A 22,162-nucleotide genomic window follows, 5' to 3' on the forward strand; every position below is an offset into this window, starting at 1 on the left:
GGTCCTTTTGAGAAGAAAAGGAACTCTGTCAGCTATACAAAACAAATCTTCCATTTCATCAGGGCACATGTCTCCTGGACACATGAGACAATGATATCCCCTGAAATGCATTGGGCTTCCCATAAGGTCAGGAAATATCCCAGACTTTGGGGTACTTCTGGGAGAAAAGCAGCATATAAATTAATAAAATAAAATAGCCCACTGCAAGAAAAGAATCCATCTGGATGAAGATTTAAATTGGCTAAAAAAAACCTAGCATTTAAATTTGGTTTCGATATGCACTAAAAGAATATAGATTTTCAAAATGCTTTCTTTATTCTGTTTTTAAAGGTTTTCAATTTTTTTGTTGTGCATTAGTTCAGGATCTCTGGTGGAAAGAATAGCAATAACAAAATACTTTTAATTAACATATAAATAAAATAATTTCATAATACTACATGCAAAGGTGTGGAATTTATTTGAATATATAGCATAAGAGGATGGTGTGCTGCTTTTTATAGTTTCTTCTGAGTACAGTAAATGTGCTATTTTGGGAATGCTCTGTTGATTTGCCTTCCCAATGTAATGTAGGTTGCTGCTGGCTCTTCAGTATTCTTCTGGGTTGCCTTGATCTTGGATTTCTGCTCATCCTCCCTCACCAATCAGCTAGCACAACATTTCATATCTGCTGAGCACCCACGGAGTTTGTTGGGCTGTTAGGAGGAGGTCATTCACTCCTGTACCATTCATCATGGATGCACTTATCTGCACTGTTTCTTAGCACATTACTTTAGGACTTCCAACAAAAAATCTTATTGGTTGCATGACATCTTACCATGTTGTTAACAGAAATTGTTGATAGCCATGTAGACCTTGAAGGCACCACCAGCTGCAACGCCTTCTCAGTTCTGAGAATTTCATGTTGTCCACACCAATTCTTAGTGTTCGTTCAAGGCCATCCAAGTGGGAGGGAATACTTCTGTGTAACAATGCACTCTTGTTTTATGAGATTTGTTACTGATACTTTTGAGATTTATGGCAGCCCTGTTATAGTTTTTGCTTGGCAAGATTTATTCAAAGGAAGTTTTCCATTGCCTTCCACTCAAGCTGAGAGAGTGTGATTTGTCCAAGGTCACCCAAAAGGTTTCCATGGCTGAGAGGGGATTTGAACCCTGGCCTCCCAGAGTCATTGTCCAGTCCTCAAACCACTGTTACCATGCTGGCTATATTATATGAGATACTGTAATTACTATGAAGAATGCAGGGCTCTATGGAAATTGCAAAAAAACACCAAATATTTTAACCAAAAATAATAGTTTTCTACATTAAAGCTGGTGCTTGTTAATGAAAGATAACCCTGGACCATTCTCCCCAAAACTGACTCTCTTGAAAGATAGGTAATACAAAACTTTGGCACACCAACAAGAGTTCATCCAGAAGATTGGTGGGAACATAATAAAGAAAGTGTAGAAGGCTCTGTGTTCATCAGCAGCTTGTAATGCACGTAGTTTGAACACTGCATCATGAGTTCACAAAGATGATATTGGAATTATTACCTTGCTACTCAGTAATCCAAGGCAATAATGCCCCACAATGTTTACTGCTGTCACAGCTGATTAATAACCCCACTTACCACATTTATGCTTTCATGATATACTGTAGTTAGCAACCCCTTGCTTTCTCTCCAGTTCTACAACCCTGGTACCAGGCTCTCCTCTTCCATACTCCTCTAAAATCTATGCCTGCACAGTGTTATACAGAAAGTCTTAATCTCTGACATCTTCAAATTAAATAAATCTCAAGTAAAGTGGCTGAGAAAGTTCTGTCATTTGATAATTTGTAGCGCTTCTGCCAATTAGAATGAACAACAGTAAGAAAAACAGACAAAGCACTTGAAAATGATATAACTGCTTCTTATGTATAAATGTGCGTGTGTGTGTGTGTGAGAGAGAGAGAGAATGAGAGAGAGAGAGAGAGAGAGAGAGAGAGAATGGAAGAGAAAAACTCCCTAAAACTGAACTCTCAGATTAACAGCAAGAAGATGACATATGAGATATCATGCTGAAATTGTTTGTTATAATATGTTAAGAACCATATATAGACACATAATGGACTAGCTGGTCAATTAAACTAGAAGGCATATATTACATAGTGTGTGTGTGTGTGTGTCTGTGTGTGTGTGTGTGTGCGTGCATGAGCGCGCACGCATGCATGATATATAATATATGTATTCTAGTTTAATTGAACAGCTACTCCTTCCTTCAATTGTTACATTCAGCAAAAAGGAATAAAGTATTTATACAGCCATGGGATTCAGTATTCTTTCTTTTTAAAAAGAGCTTTTCTTATTCAGAAGCCGATTTCGACAGAATATTCAGTGAAGAAGTGTCCACAAAGCATAGTCAAAGCAACAGCAATCTAAAAATGGTAATTTTGGTTTAAACTGTCATCTGAAAAATGTTTTTAGAAAAATATTTAAAGCAAGAATAAAAGCTTTCTAAATGGAAGGGCTGACTTAGTGTTTGACATGACTGCCTAACTTCCCACTAAGAATGTTAAGTGCCCTTTAACTCCTTGGAGAGATTTATATTCCCAAATGTTTCATTACATTACAGTAGAATATGTTTGGATAAGTCTATGTTGCTTCACTAATCCCTAGAACCTAATCTACAGTAGGTTACAATATTTTATTCAATGAATCCATTTAGCTTTCCCAATCATGTATGGCACTTTAGGAAAATGATGAGATGTGATGGCAGGCCATGTTTTCCAGAGCTGCTCTGGTTAATGACAGTTAATTCTTTTAGAAAAGGAACACATCTGAGTAGAGGATAAACACAAAATACAACAGATGACTGGAAGACAAGACTTGCACTTACTTTTTCTACAGACTTCCTCATGCTTTCCAGACCCGAGGGGAAAGATAAAGATAGGGGAAAGCCAGTCTGTCAAAAGAGTGAAACATGGAGCTGTGCAGGTTGAATTCCCTATGCTATCCCTCCCCAATTTGAAATGTGATGAATTATTAAGCAAGCAGTTTGTTGGCCAATTGAATATTACCTGCAAAGTAATGCTCATCTCCTTGAGGCAAACGGAAAGCTGACAGAGCTGAGCCAATTAGACTGACTGTCTCCTCAATGAGTTGTGACCTATCAATGGTAATAGCTTATTATGATGATAAATGAACCCATCTCTCAAACTGAAGCAGGAGCACACACTTCAGCAGTTTCCCTGAATCATGGGGCCATTACCTCACAACTCTGGATCGACAGGAGCGACAGCAACAAGAGTGGATGGCATGCATGACTAGACATAGATGATTGTTTTACCCTGCTGAATATATTTACAGTTATTTTTGGTGAAGCATTGTTTTCTTTTCCTTTTTAATGGGCCTGCCTGAGCATTCCCTGTTTTCTCTGGTGATATCCACACTCACACATACATACACATTTCTCATGCTGTACAAACACTAAACTTATCCCATGAGACAACTGGATGGATTTCTGATTGGTATCTACATGCCTGCTCAATCTTCACTGTCTCAGAGGTACTCAGCATTCGATTACTGTAGAATATCCTCTAGCCTGACTGCAAAAAGGTTGCTTTACTTCCTTTTAATCCAATTAGCACCTTTAATTGCACTGCTGGACATCATCTTCCTTAGGAAAAGTGAAAGGAAATTGGGGGCAAGTAGATGGGAACTAGAACTTTCTCCATAACTTTTATAAATGTTTCAATGTGTTTTGAAGAATTTTTTTTAAAAAATGTCTACTTGTAATTATAATTTATTTACAACAGATAAAACCAAAACCACTATCAAATGAGAAATCATTCTCTGTGTGTTTTCGTCTTTTCATGCTGTTGTTGGATGAAACTGGTGAAATAATAAATACATCTATCAGTCTTCCCCACCTATATGCTCTTTGTAAAATTAGGTGTCTGGAAGCCCCATGATCATATCTAGTGGCTACTTTGGGCTCTGAAGTCTGTGAGGTGACCAATACATTCCAGGTTTTAGCCTGGAACTATCCAAAGTGTGAGACCTATTTTGTAGACAGGGATCATCACTCTGGATAGATCCTAGACTGAAATCCAGAATAGATTTCACCCACTGAAACTATATCCATAAGCCACTACTATAAACATCATACAAAGTTGAACATCATACAAAAGTTAAAATATCATTAAACTGTTGATAGAACTAAAAGCAATTTAAAGCATGCCCATTAGAAAGAAAAACAACAAATGCAGGTAATACAGCACCTTATTAAAGGCCTTTTCTCCATGAGCTATCAGATATAACACAACATTCATTCACACATAGACATGTACACATAGGAGATTATCACACGGGAATAAGAAATGGGAGAAAAGCACTATGCAATCATCATTTTGTGCGATCGCAGGAAGATTTTCACATGATGTCATGCACATACCGTATGTGTCCCAACATCAATGCGTCATGCTACTCAAAAAAGTGTGAATGGTTTGCCAATAGCACTTCATTAGTGTGAAAGGCAATCATGTTTCAATAGCACCTTTGAGAATCTGTCATTAAACCTTCCAGAAATAAATGGAATCCCCCAGTCTGTTCGGCAGAATAACTTCCTGTGTCACAGTTGTGTATCACAGGAGAGTTTCTTAGAGGCAAGAGATACCCATTTTTTTCACCAATCAGGGGTTGCCCTTCTTTCAATGTGCAGAATGTAAAAGCACTATTTTACCATTTGTGAATAGTTAATGCCCCATCAATTGCCACACTGTGTGAAAGTAAGTGTTGCAATTTTGCCATTGCATTGTTCTTGCTAAATAATGTTAGAATAGCATTATTAAAGTGTAAATATCCCTCATCTGATAATCTCTATAGAATGTTTGTTCCAAAGATGCATTGATGCTTTGCCTTGAAAGACTGATCTAAAGCTTTTCCCCACCTAAACATCTGAACCAAACCTTTGGAAAGACACTGAATCTCATCAAAACTCTGTTCTACAGAAGAATTCTCTTTTTATAGAAAACAAGGAAATAGCTCCCATGAGAAATCTGAAGTTTCCACTCCTACAAAATGTCTGACATGTTCTGACAACTGCCAGTCCAAGAGTGTTATTCTGTCTGCCACCAGCTTCTTTACATTCCAGCCATCCCCATCTCATGGCAGGAGATTTCAGTATTGGGGCATGAGATAGACACAATAAAACTGAGAAATGTCCTGTTATGAACAAAGACAACGTCCCTCCTGGGGCATTCAAACATACTTATAACCACTCTTCCTAGATCAGGTCAGTCATGCTACAGAACAATGAGAAATGAGCAAATGGGGGTCTGTGAAGCCTGAGTGCTATGGCAATGGATGGCATTTTTTTCTGGAGCAATATTGTACTACAGTGTAGCATTTTTCTTGAGCATATTGCACAAACATAAAAGAATATAGATAACTAAAACTCAAGTTAGTAAGCTGTTTACAAACGTTTATTTACAAACATTTACATTTCTGTTAGACCTACAATAGATAGCATATATCTTTGAGAAAACTTGTGGCATTTGACATAATAGGGTTGTCTCAAGATATTTTGCTGCCTAAGGAAATGTGCTCCACTTCATTCCACATACAAAAACACATTGGATTAGCATTTGAATCTTAGTTCAGTGCTGGTAACAATATAATTTCAAGGATGCAAAGCACACAGCTCTGTTATCCAATACCTTGCTACCACTCTGTATCTGCTGCCTGAAATAGCACTGGCAGACTAGCCCTACACATGATGTAAGCAGAAAATTCTTTTTTTCAAAGACTTTTGGGAAGAAAGTTTAAGGTGTGTTGTGTTGACCCAAAGTTTCAAGGGACTAGACAAATTTAAAATGATATTTTTTTAACTACAGCCTTAAAATATGCTTTCACAGTAAACAAAGCCATGCTAGTTTTGACACCAGCCATTACTTGATAGTCCAAAAAGGTTCCCAACTATGATATCTTATAAGATTTATGAGTTAAAATTTGCAGATGTTTATCATTTCAAACTAGCAGATGGAACACACAGAAAGAGATTTCACTGCCAGTGAATCATTAAACTTACAAAATCTACTCGTAACAATGATTTTGAGCAGCCAAAAAATGTGCTGCAGTGGTTAAATGCCAGTACTGCAGCCAAGGTTGTGAGTTCAATCCCAGGCAGGGCTCCAAGGTCCACTCAGCCTTGCATCCTTCTGTAGGTCACTAAAATGAGTACCAGCTTGTTGGGGGAATTAGCTTACACATTGTAAACCACTTAGGGAGTGCTTAAGTGCACTGATAAGCGGTATAAAAATGTATGTGCTATTGCTATTGCTTATTATGATTGATAAACAATTTCCATGGTGTCAGGGGGGCAAGGAGGTTTTGTATGGTTGTATGAGCCTGGAGGCATCATTTGCTTGATGATGTAGGTTGTCTTGGGAATTATTTGTTTGAAAGGCACGATATACATCTTAATAAATAAAATTCCAGCAGGAAGTTATTTGAGGTTCAGCTGTATAATCAGGGTTAGAAGGTAAATTCTTGGTATTTCTCACTGTATAAGACTTGGCACCACAGGAGTCAACAACAAGGTCACTTATATTAGAGACTGTTATTATATACTGAAATCCTACTCTATGTCACTTTGGGCAGCAAACCACAAAAAAACCCAACAACACATATGCACAATTGAGATTGTTGTATATGCAGCACAGAAAGAAAAACAATTTCAAAAGACTAGTTTTATTCAGGTTTATCTATTTAGAGAACTATTTTACTGAGTTTACAAATAATAACTTGCAATATTCCATTTCCATAGAAATACACTAAATCACCTTGGTTAAGTATGTCATCATGGCTATAATTTACATCATGCAACATGACAGTTAAGATGTACTATGGTAATTTGTGATAGTTTTAGTATTACTATGGTATCAAAAATTTATATGGCTCAGTTATTAAGGCAAGTACTTTCATTCATATAAAGATATGTGACACTAAACCAAAGCCCTTCCAAATTATTTGGTGGTGGGGGGGGTGGCTTCCATGTTCAAACAAACTGTGTACATTTTTTCTATTACTTTACTGCTTCAGAAGGAGTTGGAGGGAATATATGAAAATATGTATCGTAAGTACAGATTACCTATGAGAGCAAACACAACTCTGTTCATGCTATATGGACCTGAGTCTCTATAGCAATCTACAGTTCTGAACAAGATGCCCATATACTTTGCAAAACAAACACTTTAATCTTTACTTGCTCACTTACCTTCTGTCATACTGATATCTAACCAAGAGGGAAAAGCTAATGTAGAGAAACCTTGAGAAGGTACCTTGGTAGACTTTCAGTAAACAACACAATAACCAAGAAGGCAAAAAAAGAAAGAAAACTCGGGACTGCAGGCTTCTATTTTACTCGCATTCAAGGTTCCTGATAGTTTTTGTAGTATAGCCAATGATCTACATGTTCTAATGTAGCTACTATGTGCACACATATGTACCTTAATGCACACACAATGGCACTAACAGATGGTATACAGATACAGTTTTAAGACTATAATCCAAGACCCTGCTCCAAAATACAGTACCTTGATGCAGGTGCCTAGGAGAGCATTGGTAAGCATACAGAAGGGCTAGTTTTAATAGTTATATATTTGGGATATTATTTCATAAATAATAAGCAGAAATACACAACTTCACACAAAGGTTCCAAATTCATTAGCCTATTCTCATATGAGGCTATATCTGCTCAGATTACATAGTCCTCTTCAGATGTAGGTCCCCATGCATTTGGCAGACATTTCAAAGTTTCCAGAGTCTTCAAGAATTTTAAATATGGGGGAGCATTCTGCTTTTGCCTGGACACTAGAAAAGTACCTTCTACCAATTTAAAAAAAATGTTCAGTTTGTTAAATGTTCAGTGTGTTAGGTAGGGTCTGACAATATCTGCCTCTCCAAATATCAATGAACAAAAACCTTTGACAATTCTGCCTAAAACTAAAGAAAACTGTAGTCCAACATCTGAAAGGCCACACTTTCCCCAACCTTGCTCTATAAGGAGAACCAAGTTATTCTGTGAATTATGTCTTTACTACTTATATATTGGGGGAGGGAAGGGAATTATATAAGTGATGGCCTAATTACCATGATTATCAGAATGTCTATGTTTTTGTGGTGCAGTATTACAGCTATTAGCTACCTGACTTTATTTCTCTAGCTTGTAATGCTTGTAATCAGTTTAGGAGCACGTGTGCATCACACAATTTTTAACACACCCCTTCAACATCTGATCATCTGCCAGCATATGTGCAGACAAAGTGAGAAAATAGCAGCTCAGTTTGAAGGTCCATCAAGTGAGATAAAACTACTTGGAGAAAAAAACCACAATCACATTTGTTATTCACCCAAAAACAGATCACCAGCAATTTCATTCTAGAAATAATATTTCAAATTATAGCTGCTTGCATAACACCTGACACTAGAAGTAGCCAGGAGGCTTTGGGAGCCAGGAATGTTTGCTTAGTCTACTTACCATTTGCTTTGTGTCTCACTGGGATATTTGACATGCGCATGTCAGATGCTTTCAACAACCAATATTCTTGACCAAATAGTTATCCAATAAATGAGAAATTCCATATTTTGTTATTAATAAGTCAAAATAATACTCAGGTGAAGACCATCTGCACTTACTTTGTTTCCCAAATAAGGACTGGGTGCACTCCAGTAATAAACCTGGGGTAGAAAAGTCCTTGCAGCAATGTTGCTGATGCTAAGCTGTTGAGGTCCATCAAAGCTGTCCTGCTGAGGAGTAACTCTAGCACGAGCAGATATATCTGTCAGGTACCAGCCATTCATTTCCCCAATCTATGATAGCAAAATAAAATTTCTGTTAATATCTAAACACTATCTAAAACCTTCATTACCTATTTCCTTCTTTTCACAGAATCACAGAATCTTAAGAGTTGGAAGAGGTTGCAAAGGTCTTCTACTCCTGCCATGAGGGAACACACAACTACAGCACCCCTAAAAATGTCCATCCAATCTCTGTTTAAAGACCTCACCGTTCTGCCGTCTTGGTTTTGGTTTTTTATCATATTCATGATCTGGAAAATTTTCACAATAAAATATGAGGGTAGGGCTTGCCATGCTTCTTTGTAATCTTCTCTCAAGGACAGAAAATTATCAATAAAGAAGGTAGTGGTCTTGTCGTAGAGATATCGTTACGAAACAAAGCATTATTGCAGCATCATTTTTAAGGCAGCAATCCTATACAGTGGTACCCCGGGTTACGAAATTAATTCGTTCCGCGGTTAATTTCGTAACCCGAAATACCTTCGTAAGCCGAATTCCCATAGGCGCTAATGGAAAAATAGCTCTCTGCTGCCCTCCGGTGGCGGAAAATAGCGCCGCGGTTTTTTCGTAACACGAAGAAACCTTCGTAAGCCGAAGCAATAAATCCCTATGGGATTTTTTCGTATCCCGAAAAATTCGTAACCCGGCGCATTCGTATCCCGGGGTACCACTGTACACACTTACCTGGGAGCAAGCCCATTGACATAAACATAATATATTTCTGAGTAAACACGCATAAGACTGTGTGCTAAATCATTTTCAGAAAGTTATGATCAGCTTGAAATTGGCAACATCAGGGAGGTCTTCAAAGAGTTGTTTTGTCTCATGCATTCAAACACATTTTTTTCTTATTTGAGGACAGCAGTAATAATAAATCATGGATCCAAGTGCTGTAGAACAAGCACTTTTATGATATGGAAATACTGATAAACCATAAAGACGCATATGCAACTTTGATAGATTGCACTGAATCCATTATTTACCTTAAAAATAAGCCAGTATTCAATGATATAGTCATTTCGATCTCTGCATAAAAAGATCTAAAGTAATGTTGAAGTACCTTAGACACAAGCAGAGAAAAATAAATTTCCAGCATAAGTTTTCATGGACAACAGTCCATTTTTTCAGATACATGGAAAGAAGCCTCTGGAGTTGGACATATATACAAGACATGGTGGGAGGAAGTTCCTCCCATGTGATATCACGATACCCACATTTTATGTGATAATCTCCTTAGTCTGAACAATGGGCATGAAGAGTAGTTAAAGGGACAAAGGTAGGAGAAATGTTTTGAATATAAGCCAAAACAGGCAGGTGAACATAGAACTAGTGGGGAAAGTTCTTGTCCTAGTACAGAACCAATAAATCCTTGTGATAAAGCAGGAATGAAGATCTTGCTTAGTAGCTTGAGAAATATTGTATAAATATATCTAGTATATCAAGAAACCATTGTCTTTGTTCAAACCACTGCCAATGGGGCAGTTTGTGGATATAATCTAATTCAGCTGTTTCTCTTTCCAATCTCTTTAAAACATTTTTGTTCAAGGACTGCTGTTTGAAGGACTGAGAATGTTCAGGAAGAATACTGAAGGGCACCGTAGATAAAGGATTTAATATATCACATTAGAGGATGTGGAAGTGAAAGCACCTCTGATGAGTGATATTATTAGGCCCTGTGATGTTGCTCATTAAATGTGGTGCAAAGTTGGCATCTGAGTTTGTAGCAAGGTCTTGTTCCTGTCTTCCAAAAAAGCTGCTCTTCCAGTAATATGTTTATCGGCATAGCTTAACTTATATGTAAAAGATGTCTCCCACCTTTTTCCCTTTCAATACTCTTCACAACAATCCTTGAGAATGAACAAATGAACATATGACATCACCATACCCACACTTCCTTTCTCCCTCCCATCCCCATTTGTGTATGTACGTGTGTGTGTGTGTGTGTGTGTGTGTCCACAAAAGGTACACACTGAGCCAGCATGATGTAATGGTTTCAGTGTTGTACTAATACTCTGGGAGACCAGGCTTCCAAGCCCCACTGGATGACCATGAGCAAGTCACACTCTCCCAGTGTCAGAGGATAGCAATGGCAAACCCCCTCAGAACAAATATTGCCTTTCAAGGAGTTTGCAAGTCTCCTTGGTGGCAGAGAGAAAAGGAGGAGGAGGAGGAGGAGGAGGAGGAGGAGGAGGAGGAGGGAATGAGGAAGAGGAAGAGGAGTAGTTGTTTCATTCCATGCATTTGATGAAGTGGAGTGGAGTCCATGAATGTTTATGCTAAACATTTATTTTTCTCTGATACTGTCAAACATGCTACAAGATTCCTTAAAATTAGACAGTCTCCATATAATACCATGAGAATTCATAGGACTGGAAAACAGAAAATACCTCAGTCATAAACTTCTGCTGCAGCTTCTTCATATTATATTTCATATATGAGTCTTTATACAGTAGATTAACAAGAAATGGCAAGTAAAGTTGCTAATTTCTTACACGCTAATATAAGAACAGAGCCATGGCTTCTACTTAAGGCTAAGAGGGTAAGAACAAGCTCCAACTGTAGTACATTGAGTGCAATACATTAAGACACCAACGTATTTCACTCAAAAGACTCTTCTTCAGGGAAGATTGCTTAGAATATTCTTGTTTGCTCTCTCTAACTGCTGGATACACCTGAGCCTTCTTGCTTTGAATCTTTAAGTACTCTCATAGTAAAGGGTTGGAAAAACAGTTTCACCTTCCTTACTGGATTAGATACTTCTGGGATAGAAAGGAAAATGTCTAGCCAACCCAACTGCTATACCCTGGTTGATAGTGGCTGGTTTCTCTACAGTGAATAGAGGACAAAACTTCCTAGGGAGTTTATACCTGCACCTGTTTGTGCCAAAGACATCTCTAAAAGGGATGAGAAAACCCTGCCATAATGTGTGTGTGTGTGTGTGGCTATCCTTTCTGATACAGAAACAGCAGAAAGAAGGAATGAAGGTGGTGGTAGTGGGGAGAACTGGCTTAGCTGGAACTAAGCAATGGCAATTTGCCATTACCACCTTCCAGATTGTCCCAGTTCCACCCATCATGATCTGATCAAACTCCTCTGCAGATTGAAAACATATCCATGGAGCACTATTATTATTATTATTATTATTATTATTATTATTATTATTATTAAACTTTATTTCTAGAGCGCTGTAATTATACACAGCGCTGTACAAAGTCGATAAAATTAAGTATATAAAAAGTACACCACTCATGTGCCAGGAACCAAAGCTCTATCCATGGATAGAGTGTCTGTATTCCTTCAATACAGAGAGAGTTTTTAAAAAGAGAAGAGTGAACTATCTTCTTTACTAGGCATCAAAACAGAAAGGATTTCTAACTATAGTGGGGGAAGGGGAGTGCCAATGGCTTTCTGAACTGAAAGCTTGTCCTCCTGAAATAAGGAGTGCTATCCATATCAAAGGAGACCACAGTACATTTCTTTAAAAAACAAAAACAAAAAACCCCTACCTTTCCCTCTTATTGGATTTCTTATAAGCCGATTAAAATATTTTGTTTTTGTTTTCCAAAATCATGAAATAGAAAATCCGTCCAATTCCCAGGATTTCCCAGAGAGTACAAAGGTAAAAAGTTTTGTGCCTCCCTCCAAATTTAAAAATACAATGGCAAATATCTCACAAGGTCTTATCTGTGGAAGGAGCTTAGCACACCATATGTTGTGCATCCTGCTGTCAACAACTCAGCAGTCTTCTTCAGCACAATAGAATAAAGTGAGAGTTCAGCAGATGATCAGATTTAGGTCCAACTGTTTAACAGTCCCTTCTTGGTTTTCTTGGACAAAATCTTTATCAGGGAGAGCAAGCATCACTTCAGTTGCATCGTGTTTGAAAGAAACACATGGATGGCAGAGAACCCCCTAACCTGGTAAATCTCTTAACATGATGGATTATAAATGCAAATGGTAAACAGAAGGCTTGTTCAAGGCTGTTTGCATACTGAAAGGACTGGATGCTACCAGGGTTGCCAAAATGGCTCTGCTGTCAACTGAAGGGAGATTCTTTTTATACAGTTGACCCTAGCAGTCATTTAGTTTTGAATGCATACAAATGTTGCTTAAAACACATTTGAACCAAAATAATTTTTTCCGAGCTGAAACTAATCAGATTTTTCTTAACCAGTTCAAATCACTGGAGTCTACTTTGGGGAAATTAAACCAAATTCTTTCTTGTCTGAATTCACTGTGTTCTACATCAAAGCCCACAGCTGCTGCATGGTTAAAAGATAATGCCTGGTGCTTGTAATATCATCAAAAGCACATGGTCTCCTGATCATGACCAGGCAGTTAAACATGGAGGACTGAAGATTATCTACAATGGTTAAGGAAGCTAACATCCCTAGTTCTGGTAGTTGTAGTCCTAAAACAAAGTATATGCAATTTGTTTAAAAGTAATCAGATGAAAGGTGGGAGTAATGTTAATAAAGCTGTTGTCAGTGCTGATGCAGTCATTTTACAGAACTTGGAAAAGTTACTCTTTGGCACCGCAATTCCCAGAATCCATTCTGATTATACTGGCAGGGCAATTCTAGGAAATATAGTCCAAAACCATTTCTTTTTCAAGTTATACAATTCTTGTTGTTTCCAGGGCATCAGCACTATCTTTGAGATTCATACCTGGAATATCCTGCTTCCCTAGAATATTTACATGTTATTTACATCCATTGTTTTTAACAATGTTTTGTCAGGAAATCATTTCATGGTTCTTAGTGGGGAAACATTTTTGGTTGCTGGCACATGAGTGGTGCACTATGATGTCCTGTGAAACTGTCAGAAAGGTGTGGAAGTTGCCAAATCCCTATCCAGTTGCAAGGAAAACAATTGGCTGTCATCTGAGCCAGAGAAACTGATTACACCATCAGTTTTCTTTATGCCCATAAGCGTTTTTTCTTTTTTCTTTTTTTGTCTCATTCAGGTTCTTTTCATCAAGTTTATGAGGAAATTTAAGAGTTTTGGGAAGTTCTTATCAAAAACAAAATTAACATGATTCTCAGTTATATAACTGGCAACATTCAGTACATACAGCTACTATGTCCTGGAGAAACTTGTAGCTCACTACCAAATAGTAGTTAAAGATTATGAGCACTTCAGGGGCAAATCCAGTGCAGTATCATAGGCGTGACTGAATACACAGAGGGATTAAATTCTCCTTCTTGCACTGTACTCCCCCAATGCAGCCACAAATCTGCTTGGGAGGACTGAATGATCCCCTGGAGCAGATTTAGATGGGTCATAGGGTGCGAATCTGCTTATGCATTGTTGGATCCAATATTGCCGATAAAGAGAGAGCTTTAAAGTCTCCCCCCCTCCTTTGTCATTCATATCCAAAGACAAAATTTCCTGAATTATTCAGGGACTGTATTTTTTACCTGGCCATGTGTTATGGAACATCTTTCCAATGTAAAATTTATAAAATCTGGCTTTTACATGTGAAGAATCATACATTTTCATTCTTGAGGAACAGAGAGGTGTGCAAGTACAAGGTCTAAAGGAGTCTAAAGAAAATGTATTTTCTTTTAAAAGAAAAAGGGTGTTCTAGTAGGATATATAAATTTATTTTTCTTTTCCTTACACTGCTGTAGGTCCAGTGGGAGCTCACACAGTCATTTATTATTCCTGAGCAGAAGCATTCCTCACAGCCCTTGGGGTTGTCTTGTTGCAGGTTAAAGAAGCCTTGTTTGCAACGACTGCAGTTCTCTCCTTCAACATGGTCCTGGAAATGCACAGTACAATATTAGCTTTCTGTCATTCATTACATGTAAATCCATCTGCCTTTTTTGTGTCCTTTGAAACAACAACACATTATTATTATTATTATTATTATTATTATTATTATTATTATTAAACTTTATTTCTAGAGCACTGTAATTATACACAGCGCTGTACAAAGTCGGTAAAATTAAGGCTTATATAAAAGCCTGCCCAAGGTGTACACTCTAAGATAATAACAATTAAATAAAGGAGTAGATAAAATTACCATGTAGAAAAGAAAAGACAAATTAAAAACATCAAATATAAAAGCAAATCACATCACATCAAACATTATCAGACAGCCAGATGATAATCACAAATTCCCTGAGAACGCTTCCCTAAACAATATGGTTTTCAGCTCAGCCTTAAAGCTGGTTAGGGAAGTGATGAGCCGTGCATGCGGAGGAAGAAGGTTCCAGGAATGGGGGGCAGCAAGAGAGAAGGGACAGATCTGGGACGGGACAGAGAAAATCCTGGGTTGAGAGAGAAGACTTTAGCTACCAGAGCAGAGAGTGCGAGTAGGGATGTAGGGAGAGAGAAGATCAGTTAAATAAAGAGGGGCCAGCCCATGCAGGGCTTTAAAAGTGAGTAGCAAAAGTTTGTACCTGATGCAGAAAGGAAGAGGGAGCCAGTGAAGGGAAGATAACAGAGGGGAGACATGATCATAACGGCGAGCAAGTGTAATAATGCGTGCAGCTGAATGCTGAACAGAAATTAATGGGTGGAGGTGAGAGAGAGGAAGCCCTGCCAGGAGGAGGTTATAGTAGTCTAGTCATGAGACCACTAGGGCATGGACCAGTGTTTTTGCGCTAGAAGCGGAGAGATATGGACGGATTTTGGCGTTATTATAGAGAAAAAATCTACAGACTTTGGCTGTAGTCTGAATCTGGGGGATAAATGACAATAGGAAAAATGTAAACAAATATTTCAGTCAATGGGGAGTCTACATAAGGCACCAAGCTGCATACAGGGTAATCCCTGACTATCCCATCTATCACTCTTCAACAGTTAGCAGTTATCCTGATTGGGCTGTATACTATACTATAATCTGACATTATGACAAACCTATGAATATTTGGCCCAGTTCAGTGGCAGAACTGTAGGCTGAGCACTACAGTCCCGTTTTCCTATGGTGCATAGACTATACTATTGGAGAAGCTTCATAAAAAAACAACACTTCAGTATTTTGATGCATGTCGTGTTAAATAAATTAAATAGCTGAATGTGGTTACATGCTTACCTTTGCCCTTCAAAAAAAGAGTGAATTTCTCTTGCAAAACAAATACTGTTTCATTCATTGCACTGAAAATCGACAATGGCCAAGAAAGATATTTATATGGGGCCTGTACAGACAGGCCAAAATAAAGCTGCTTCAGGTCACTTAGGAGGTATGGTATTTAAATGACCCACACAGCTTAAGACGCCAGAAGCTGCGCTCTAGTCCTTAGGACTGGAGCGCAGCTTTGGCACAGTTTCTGGCCTCTTAGGACGCATATATCATTTAAATAGCATACCTCCTAAGTGACCCGAAGCAGCTTTATTTTGGCCTGTCTGTATGGGCTCATGGATTGGGTTAAATAATGTGACTAAGATCATACTATATACCATGGACAGAAACCTGGTGCCCTGCAGATGCTTTGGACTACAACCTCCTTAATTTCTGAGCATTGTTCATGCTAGCTGGGCTTTGAGACTTGTAGTCCAAAAAATCTAGAGGGCACGTTTTCCTTCTTCAGCTGTGTGTTTCTTCAATGACATAGCTGGCAATTCTTTCTCTTACTCTAAAGTATGTGGAATACACTCTAGAGTTTGGGTCCAATGAAGAGGGACAGAGTTTGGAATGTCATTTCATTTATCTATTGTATTTGTGGGCAGGTGAGATCTAAATCAAGATAGCTCTGTTTGCAATTTGTGTTATCAAAAAAGGATCCATCTCGTTATTACTGAGAATAATCCAGTTCTTCTGTTCTATAATATACATACTGTACTATGACAATTCTGAAGGTTTCTGTTGGATGAAAGCCAAAATCCAAATGTCACACCAACATTTCATTATAAAGAGATCCCAGTTTGTAAGAGTTGATGATCTGCTGGACAGTCACTATTATGGTTTACATACAATTAAATCCAAAATTAAATCAAAACTGTAGTACATGCACTGGTAACCTCACAGCTTGATTTCTGTAATACACTCTACAAGGGACTACCCTTGTGCCTAGTCTGGAAACTTCAATTAGTCCAAAACATGGCGGCCAGATTAGTCACCGGGAGATCTAGAGGTGACCATATAACACTAATTTTAAAATCTCTTCACTCTCAGGGGAGATATCAACCTTGATGGCTTCGAAAAGGCTGTCAAGATGGATCTTTTCCAACAGGCCTTCCCTGAATAATTGACTCAGTCGCCCCCAGCAGACCATTCTAGTGACTTCCCCATCTGTTTTCTGTCTGTGATTGTTTTAATGATTTTAATTGCATTTTACTATAGTTGTTGTTATGTTGTAATTGCCTCGATTTTATGGGAGCGGCAGGGTAGAAATAAATATTATTATTATTATTATTATTATTATTATTATTATTATTATTATTATTATTATTAAAATTAGGTAGCATTGTGAAATTTGACACACACCCCCAGACACACACACACACTTCTGCCTCAAAAATCACCTAAGAGAATTATTTTCAGAAAGATGCTCTGCAAAAAAATCTGTTTACATTATCCCCATCCTGTCTACAGTGATATGTCCTATGGACAGATGGACATACACAGTTGACTGCCATCCAGCAAAGACTAACCTTTCCGTGGAAATGAAGGCTTGCCTGAAATAGGAACAGGAGCACATCATGCCTGTGGTGCTTTATGGATCCACATCTAATAAAAGTCACTAACTTGCCCCACAACTAAATATACTGAAGACATGTAAAGAACATGGCAAAAGAAAAACCCTGAAATTATGATATTGAAAAGCCATTGGTGAAAAAAGAAGGGAGGGGAAGGAATTAAAGAATTATAGATAAAGAGAGACAATATGGGAACAGATGTTAAATACAGATTATTATAAACCCGCTAATCCTATATCCAGAAAATCCTTTTCATCTATGCCTTATTGACAAAAGTACCAGTAAGCATCATCATCCTCTCATCATATAATTTATTCATATCTAGCCTGTAGGAAATAATTAGATTCCTGGGCCAAAGAGTTATGCTACAATAAATGGAAATATACATCTCAACAAGTGATGCGTGAGTCAGATGTCCACCATAATATTCATAAGTGAAAATTTTAGAAACTATTTGGAGGAGGTTTAAAGGTTTGATTTATGTGAACAGGGTCTGTCCTGTGTAGGCAAGATAAGAAACAAAGCTTGCAATGTAAGCTGACTTCAGTTTTACAACACACGTGCACACACACACACACACACAGAGAGAGAGAGAGAGAGAGAGAGCTTTAATAAATAATAGTCAGCATGGTGTAGTGGTCTGAGCATTAGACTAGAGCTCTAGGACATTGGGGTTTGAATCCCAACACAGCCATGAAAAATCGTTCTCTCATCCTCAGAATAAGGCAGCAACCTCCTCTGAACAAATCTTGCCAAGAAAACCCCATCATAGTGTGGCTGCAAGTGAGAGTCAAACTGCAGGCACATAACAACAACAAATTAGCAAATAATTATACCCAGGGGTAACCATGTTGGTCATATAGCAAAATACAATAACATCCACAATAAACAAAACAGCTAACTAAACTAAAACACACAATATATATGTCGCAAGGTTTTGAAACAAACAAAAATATATTTTTATCAAGGTGTTCTCTTCCTAACAAAGGGGCTTGTAGCCTCACAAAGGATTTGAAACAAACTAGATTTCAAAGGCAGTAGCCTTTTGTCTTGCTAATGGAATTTAAATGTTATTTCCTGGACTTTAAGAATTTCCCAGTACCCACATGGCGAAAAGAAGGAGGGACCTGTCTGCATGAATACCTGCCATACCATCTGGACTGAGAACAACAAACACTACATCTTGACAAACTGCAGGCCTATGACTAACACTGGTCCAAAGCACACTGCAGAAATAATACCGTTTGAGATGGCTTTAACTGCCCTGGCTCCATGCTAAGGAATGCTGTGAACTGTAGTTTTTTGAGACATTTAGTCTTCTCTGCTAGAGAGCTCTGGAGCCACAATACTCTACAGTTCCCAGGATTCCCTAGCACTGAGCCAGGGCAGTTAAAATGGCCCTAACTTGAATATTTATGCAGTGTGTTTTGGACCATTGTCACATTTCCCCGTTTACTCCTGTATAAGTTTAACACTTTTTGCCTGATGAAGAAGCCAGTGAAGTTTCCAAAGCTTGCAGCTGTATATTGTGCATTCCGGTAGGCCCAATAAAGGTATCACTATTTTGTGGATTTTGGAAGTTTTTATACTTTATAAATAATTAGTAATAATGAATGGGAAAAAAATCTAATCTATCCTAAGGATGCAGGAATGTAGCCCCCCCCCCCACACACACATACACAAATAGAATTCTGCCCCCAATGAAATTTTCTTCAGCCTCATTTCTAGCATTGAGGTAACTAACAAATGCAGTTGATAATTTACAAATATAGCTTTGGCATCCAAATAAAAGAGGAAGACAAAATAACCAAGGAAATACAAATACAACAAAATAAGAGCTCTAGATGTGAATGATTTCCAGTGTCTCGCTCTGTACAATGCTAGAAATCTGATGAAATTTGGGCATCAGAAATCCTATTTGGGGGCTGATTGCCCCCCAGTTTGCTTCCCCCATAACTCTACTCCTCTCCTGTAGACTTTTCATGGAACTGGAGGAGAGGTCCATTGTTAAATTAGAGAAGGCAATGAACTGTGAAATTCACCAGAACTGGACAGAGTGCTGATCCTCCTGCTCAGTGTAATTGCCAGTACTGGGCAGAAGGATGAGGAAGGTGGCAGAGATAAAGGAAGTACACCCAGCAGAATATTGTTTCGTCCAGGTGTTACTCCCCCCCCCCCAATTTTCTTCAACATGGAAAGGAGTCCAGTGCTCCTCTCTTCTTTTGTTGCTTTCCTCACATGGAAAGTTGTGCTTCCAGGACCTTCTATTCTTGCTCACAATAGAGAGCACCCACATGAGTAGAACCTCTCCTCTTCTGATACATCATATTGCCTATTAGGAAAATATCAGTGGGGAAAAGGGACAGGATTGGATCTCATGTGCTGAGAAAAGCAGAGACCAAGGGGTCAACCACACTGGCAGCATGGAGTGCCCTCTGGTTGCTCCAGCACCTATCACATCCCATTCAGCATTGGATTGTGGCAACCATGGTCCCAAGGCTGGTCATCACCACAATCTGCAGTGGACTGCTGGCAAAGAGCACTTTTTAATGCTCCTTTTGTGGCCCGGTTTGGACCACCTTAGGTGGCCATGGTGCGGCTTTAGCCCAGTCCAGGGATGTGCATCATCTGAACGCTATGCCCCTGGATCAGCCCAAAGGCAGGGCTTTTGGCCCATCTGTTTCAGGCCTCTATCGCCTAATTTGTCCTACATGAACACTTGCTCATGTGTACAATTCATTATTGTTTTGCTTGCTTTCATTTCTGGAATTCCTATGCAGTCTGAAGTTAAGGAATGAAGAAAGGTTATGCTGAAAAAGATTGTGCTGAAAAATGGAAAATTGCATATATTTTACATACTTTTGTTTTGTATATGGTCATTTGTCTTCTAGCTCTGTTATGTATTTTAAGGAGGAGCAAGGGACAATTCACACAAGTCTCCATGAATCTATGATGTCCAATACATGACAGGAAAGTTGGGTCATGTCCACCTGTTTTGTTCCCTGGTTCTTACTGTCCAACCTGGGAATCCATGGGATGTGACTATGCTATTGCCCACAATACTGGAATAGGACTACACACTTGAGTCTACCTTGACCCTTGGCAACCCCATGGATGAAATATCTCCAAGACCCCCTGCCTTCCACTATTCTGCTTAGGTCCTGCAGGCTCAGGCCTGTGGCCTCTTTGACTGAGTCTAACCATGTGGCATGGTTCCTCTCTTTCTACTGCCCTCTACTTTTCCTAGCATCATTGTTTTGTTCAATGATTCATGCCTTCTCGTGATGTGGCCAAAGTACAATAGCTTCAGTTTAGTCATCCTGACTCCCAGGGAGAGTTTGGGCTTGATCTAATACCCAATTGTTTGTCTTCTTGGCCATCCATAGTATTCTCAGCACTCTTCTCCAGCACCACATACCAAATGAGTTGATTTTCCTTCTATCAGCTTTCTTCACTGTCCAACTCTCACATCTGTTCATGGTGATAGGGAATACAATGGCTTGAATGAACCTCACTTCAGTTTTCAGAGTTATATCTTTACCCTTTAGGATCTTCTCCAATTCTTTCTTAGATGCCCTTCCCAATCCTAGTCTTCTTCTAATTTCTTGAATGCAGTTATCATTCTGGTCAGCATTTGATCCAAGGTATGGGAACTCTGACTATTTCAATTTTCTATAAATCTTGTAGATCTTCCATGATCATTATTTATTTAGACTATTTATACCCCACTCTTCTGCCACAAAGGCTCTCAGAGCGGCTTGCAGATTGTTACTTTGACAGTTCCCTGCCCTCGGGCTTAAAATCTAAAAAGACATGAAACAAAAGGAAAAGGGGATGGTAGTAGGGAAGGGATCAAGTCCAGCAGATGCTGCCTGTTCTTCTCTCCCTCCAAGGCCATGGTGATAGCAGTTAAAATGGAGGGAAGGCTTTTCAAAGTCCTTGGGCCTAGAAATGGTGGAATTGTGCCTGCTTCTCCTTCTCTCCCTGCAAGGCCAGGATAGTAGCAAAATAAAAAAATTTGTGAAGTCGAAGGCTTTCATGGCTGGCATCCATAGTTTTTTGTGGGTTTTTTGGGCTATGTGGCCATGTTCTAGGAGAGTTTCTTCCTGACGTTTTGCCAGCATCTGTGGCTGGCATATTCAGAGAATGCTTGCCTGGAAAGGAGTTGCGTATATATATTGTGTGACCTGGAAAGGCAGGAGTGATTTGCATGTGTATTGTTCTGTTGTTAATGGCAGGCCTCAGGGTAGGAGGGTCTGCAAAAGAGGATTAGTGTCTTGTGGCATCTCTAAGATTAATTTATCTATTTTACCATGAGCTTTCATGAAGACATAGATTAAAATAGACAATGAGCACTAATCAAGCAGATGATAGCCACAGATGCTGGCGAAACATCAGGAAGAAACTCTCCTAGAACATGGCCACATAGCCTGAAAACCCCACAAAAAAACATAAAGAGATTTATTTGTATTTTTTATTTTATTTTATGTTATTTTATTATTTTTTATTTCTTAATGTTCAACATTAAGCCAACCTTGGCTCTTTCCTCCTTGAACTTCTCCAGTAGCTGCTCCAGGTCTTCCTTGGTTTCTGCTTGTATTATTGTGTCATCTGCAGCCTTGGCTGACTCCTTTTCCAATAAGGATACATTCTGTTTCTCCCTATTCAGTTCTGATGGCAGCCTTTTGTCCTGAT

General features: G+C 38.7%; 1 protein-coding gene across 1 annotated transcript in view; it reads right to left on the reverse strand.

Moving 5' to 3' along the window:
* LAMA2 (laminin subunit alpha 2) overlaps window positions 1-22,162 on the reverse strand; it is a 590,097-nt gene that overhangs the window by 316,124 nt on the left and 251,811 nt on the right. The window contains 2 exon segments of the mRNA XM_042456962.1: window positions 8,660-8,833; window positions 14,445-14,585. Coding sequence (XP_042312896.1) covers window positions 8,660-8,833; window positions 14,445-14,585 — 315 coding nt within the window.

Source organism: Sceloporus undulatus, chromosome 1 (assembly GCF_019175285.1).
Source record: "Sceloporus undulatus isolate JIND9_A2432 ecotype Alabama chromosome 1, SceUnd_v1.1, whole genome shotgun sequence".
Taxonomy (NCBI): domain Eukaryota; kingdom Metazoa; phylum Chordata; class Lepidosauria; order Squamata; family Phrynosomatidae; genus Sceloporus; species Sceloporus undulatus.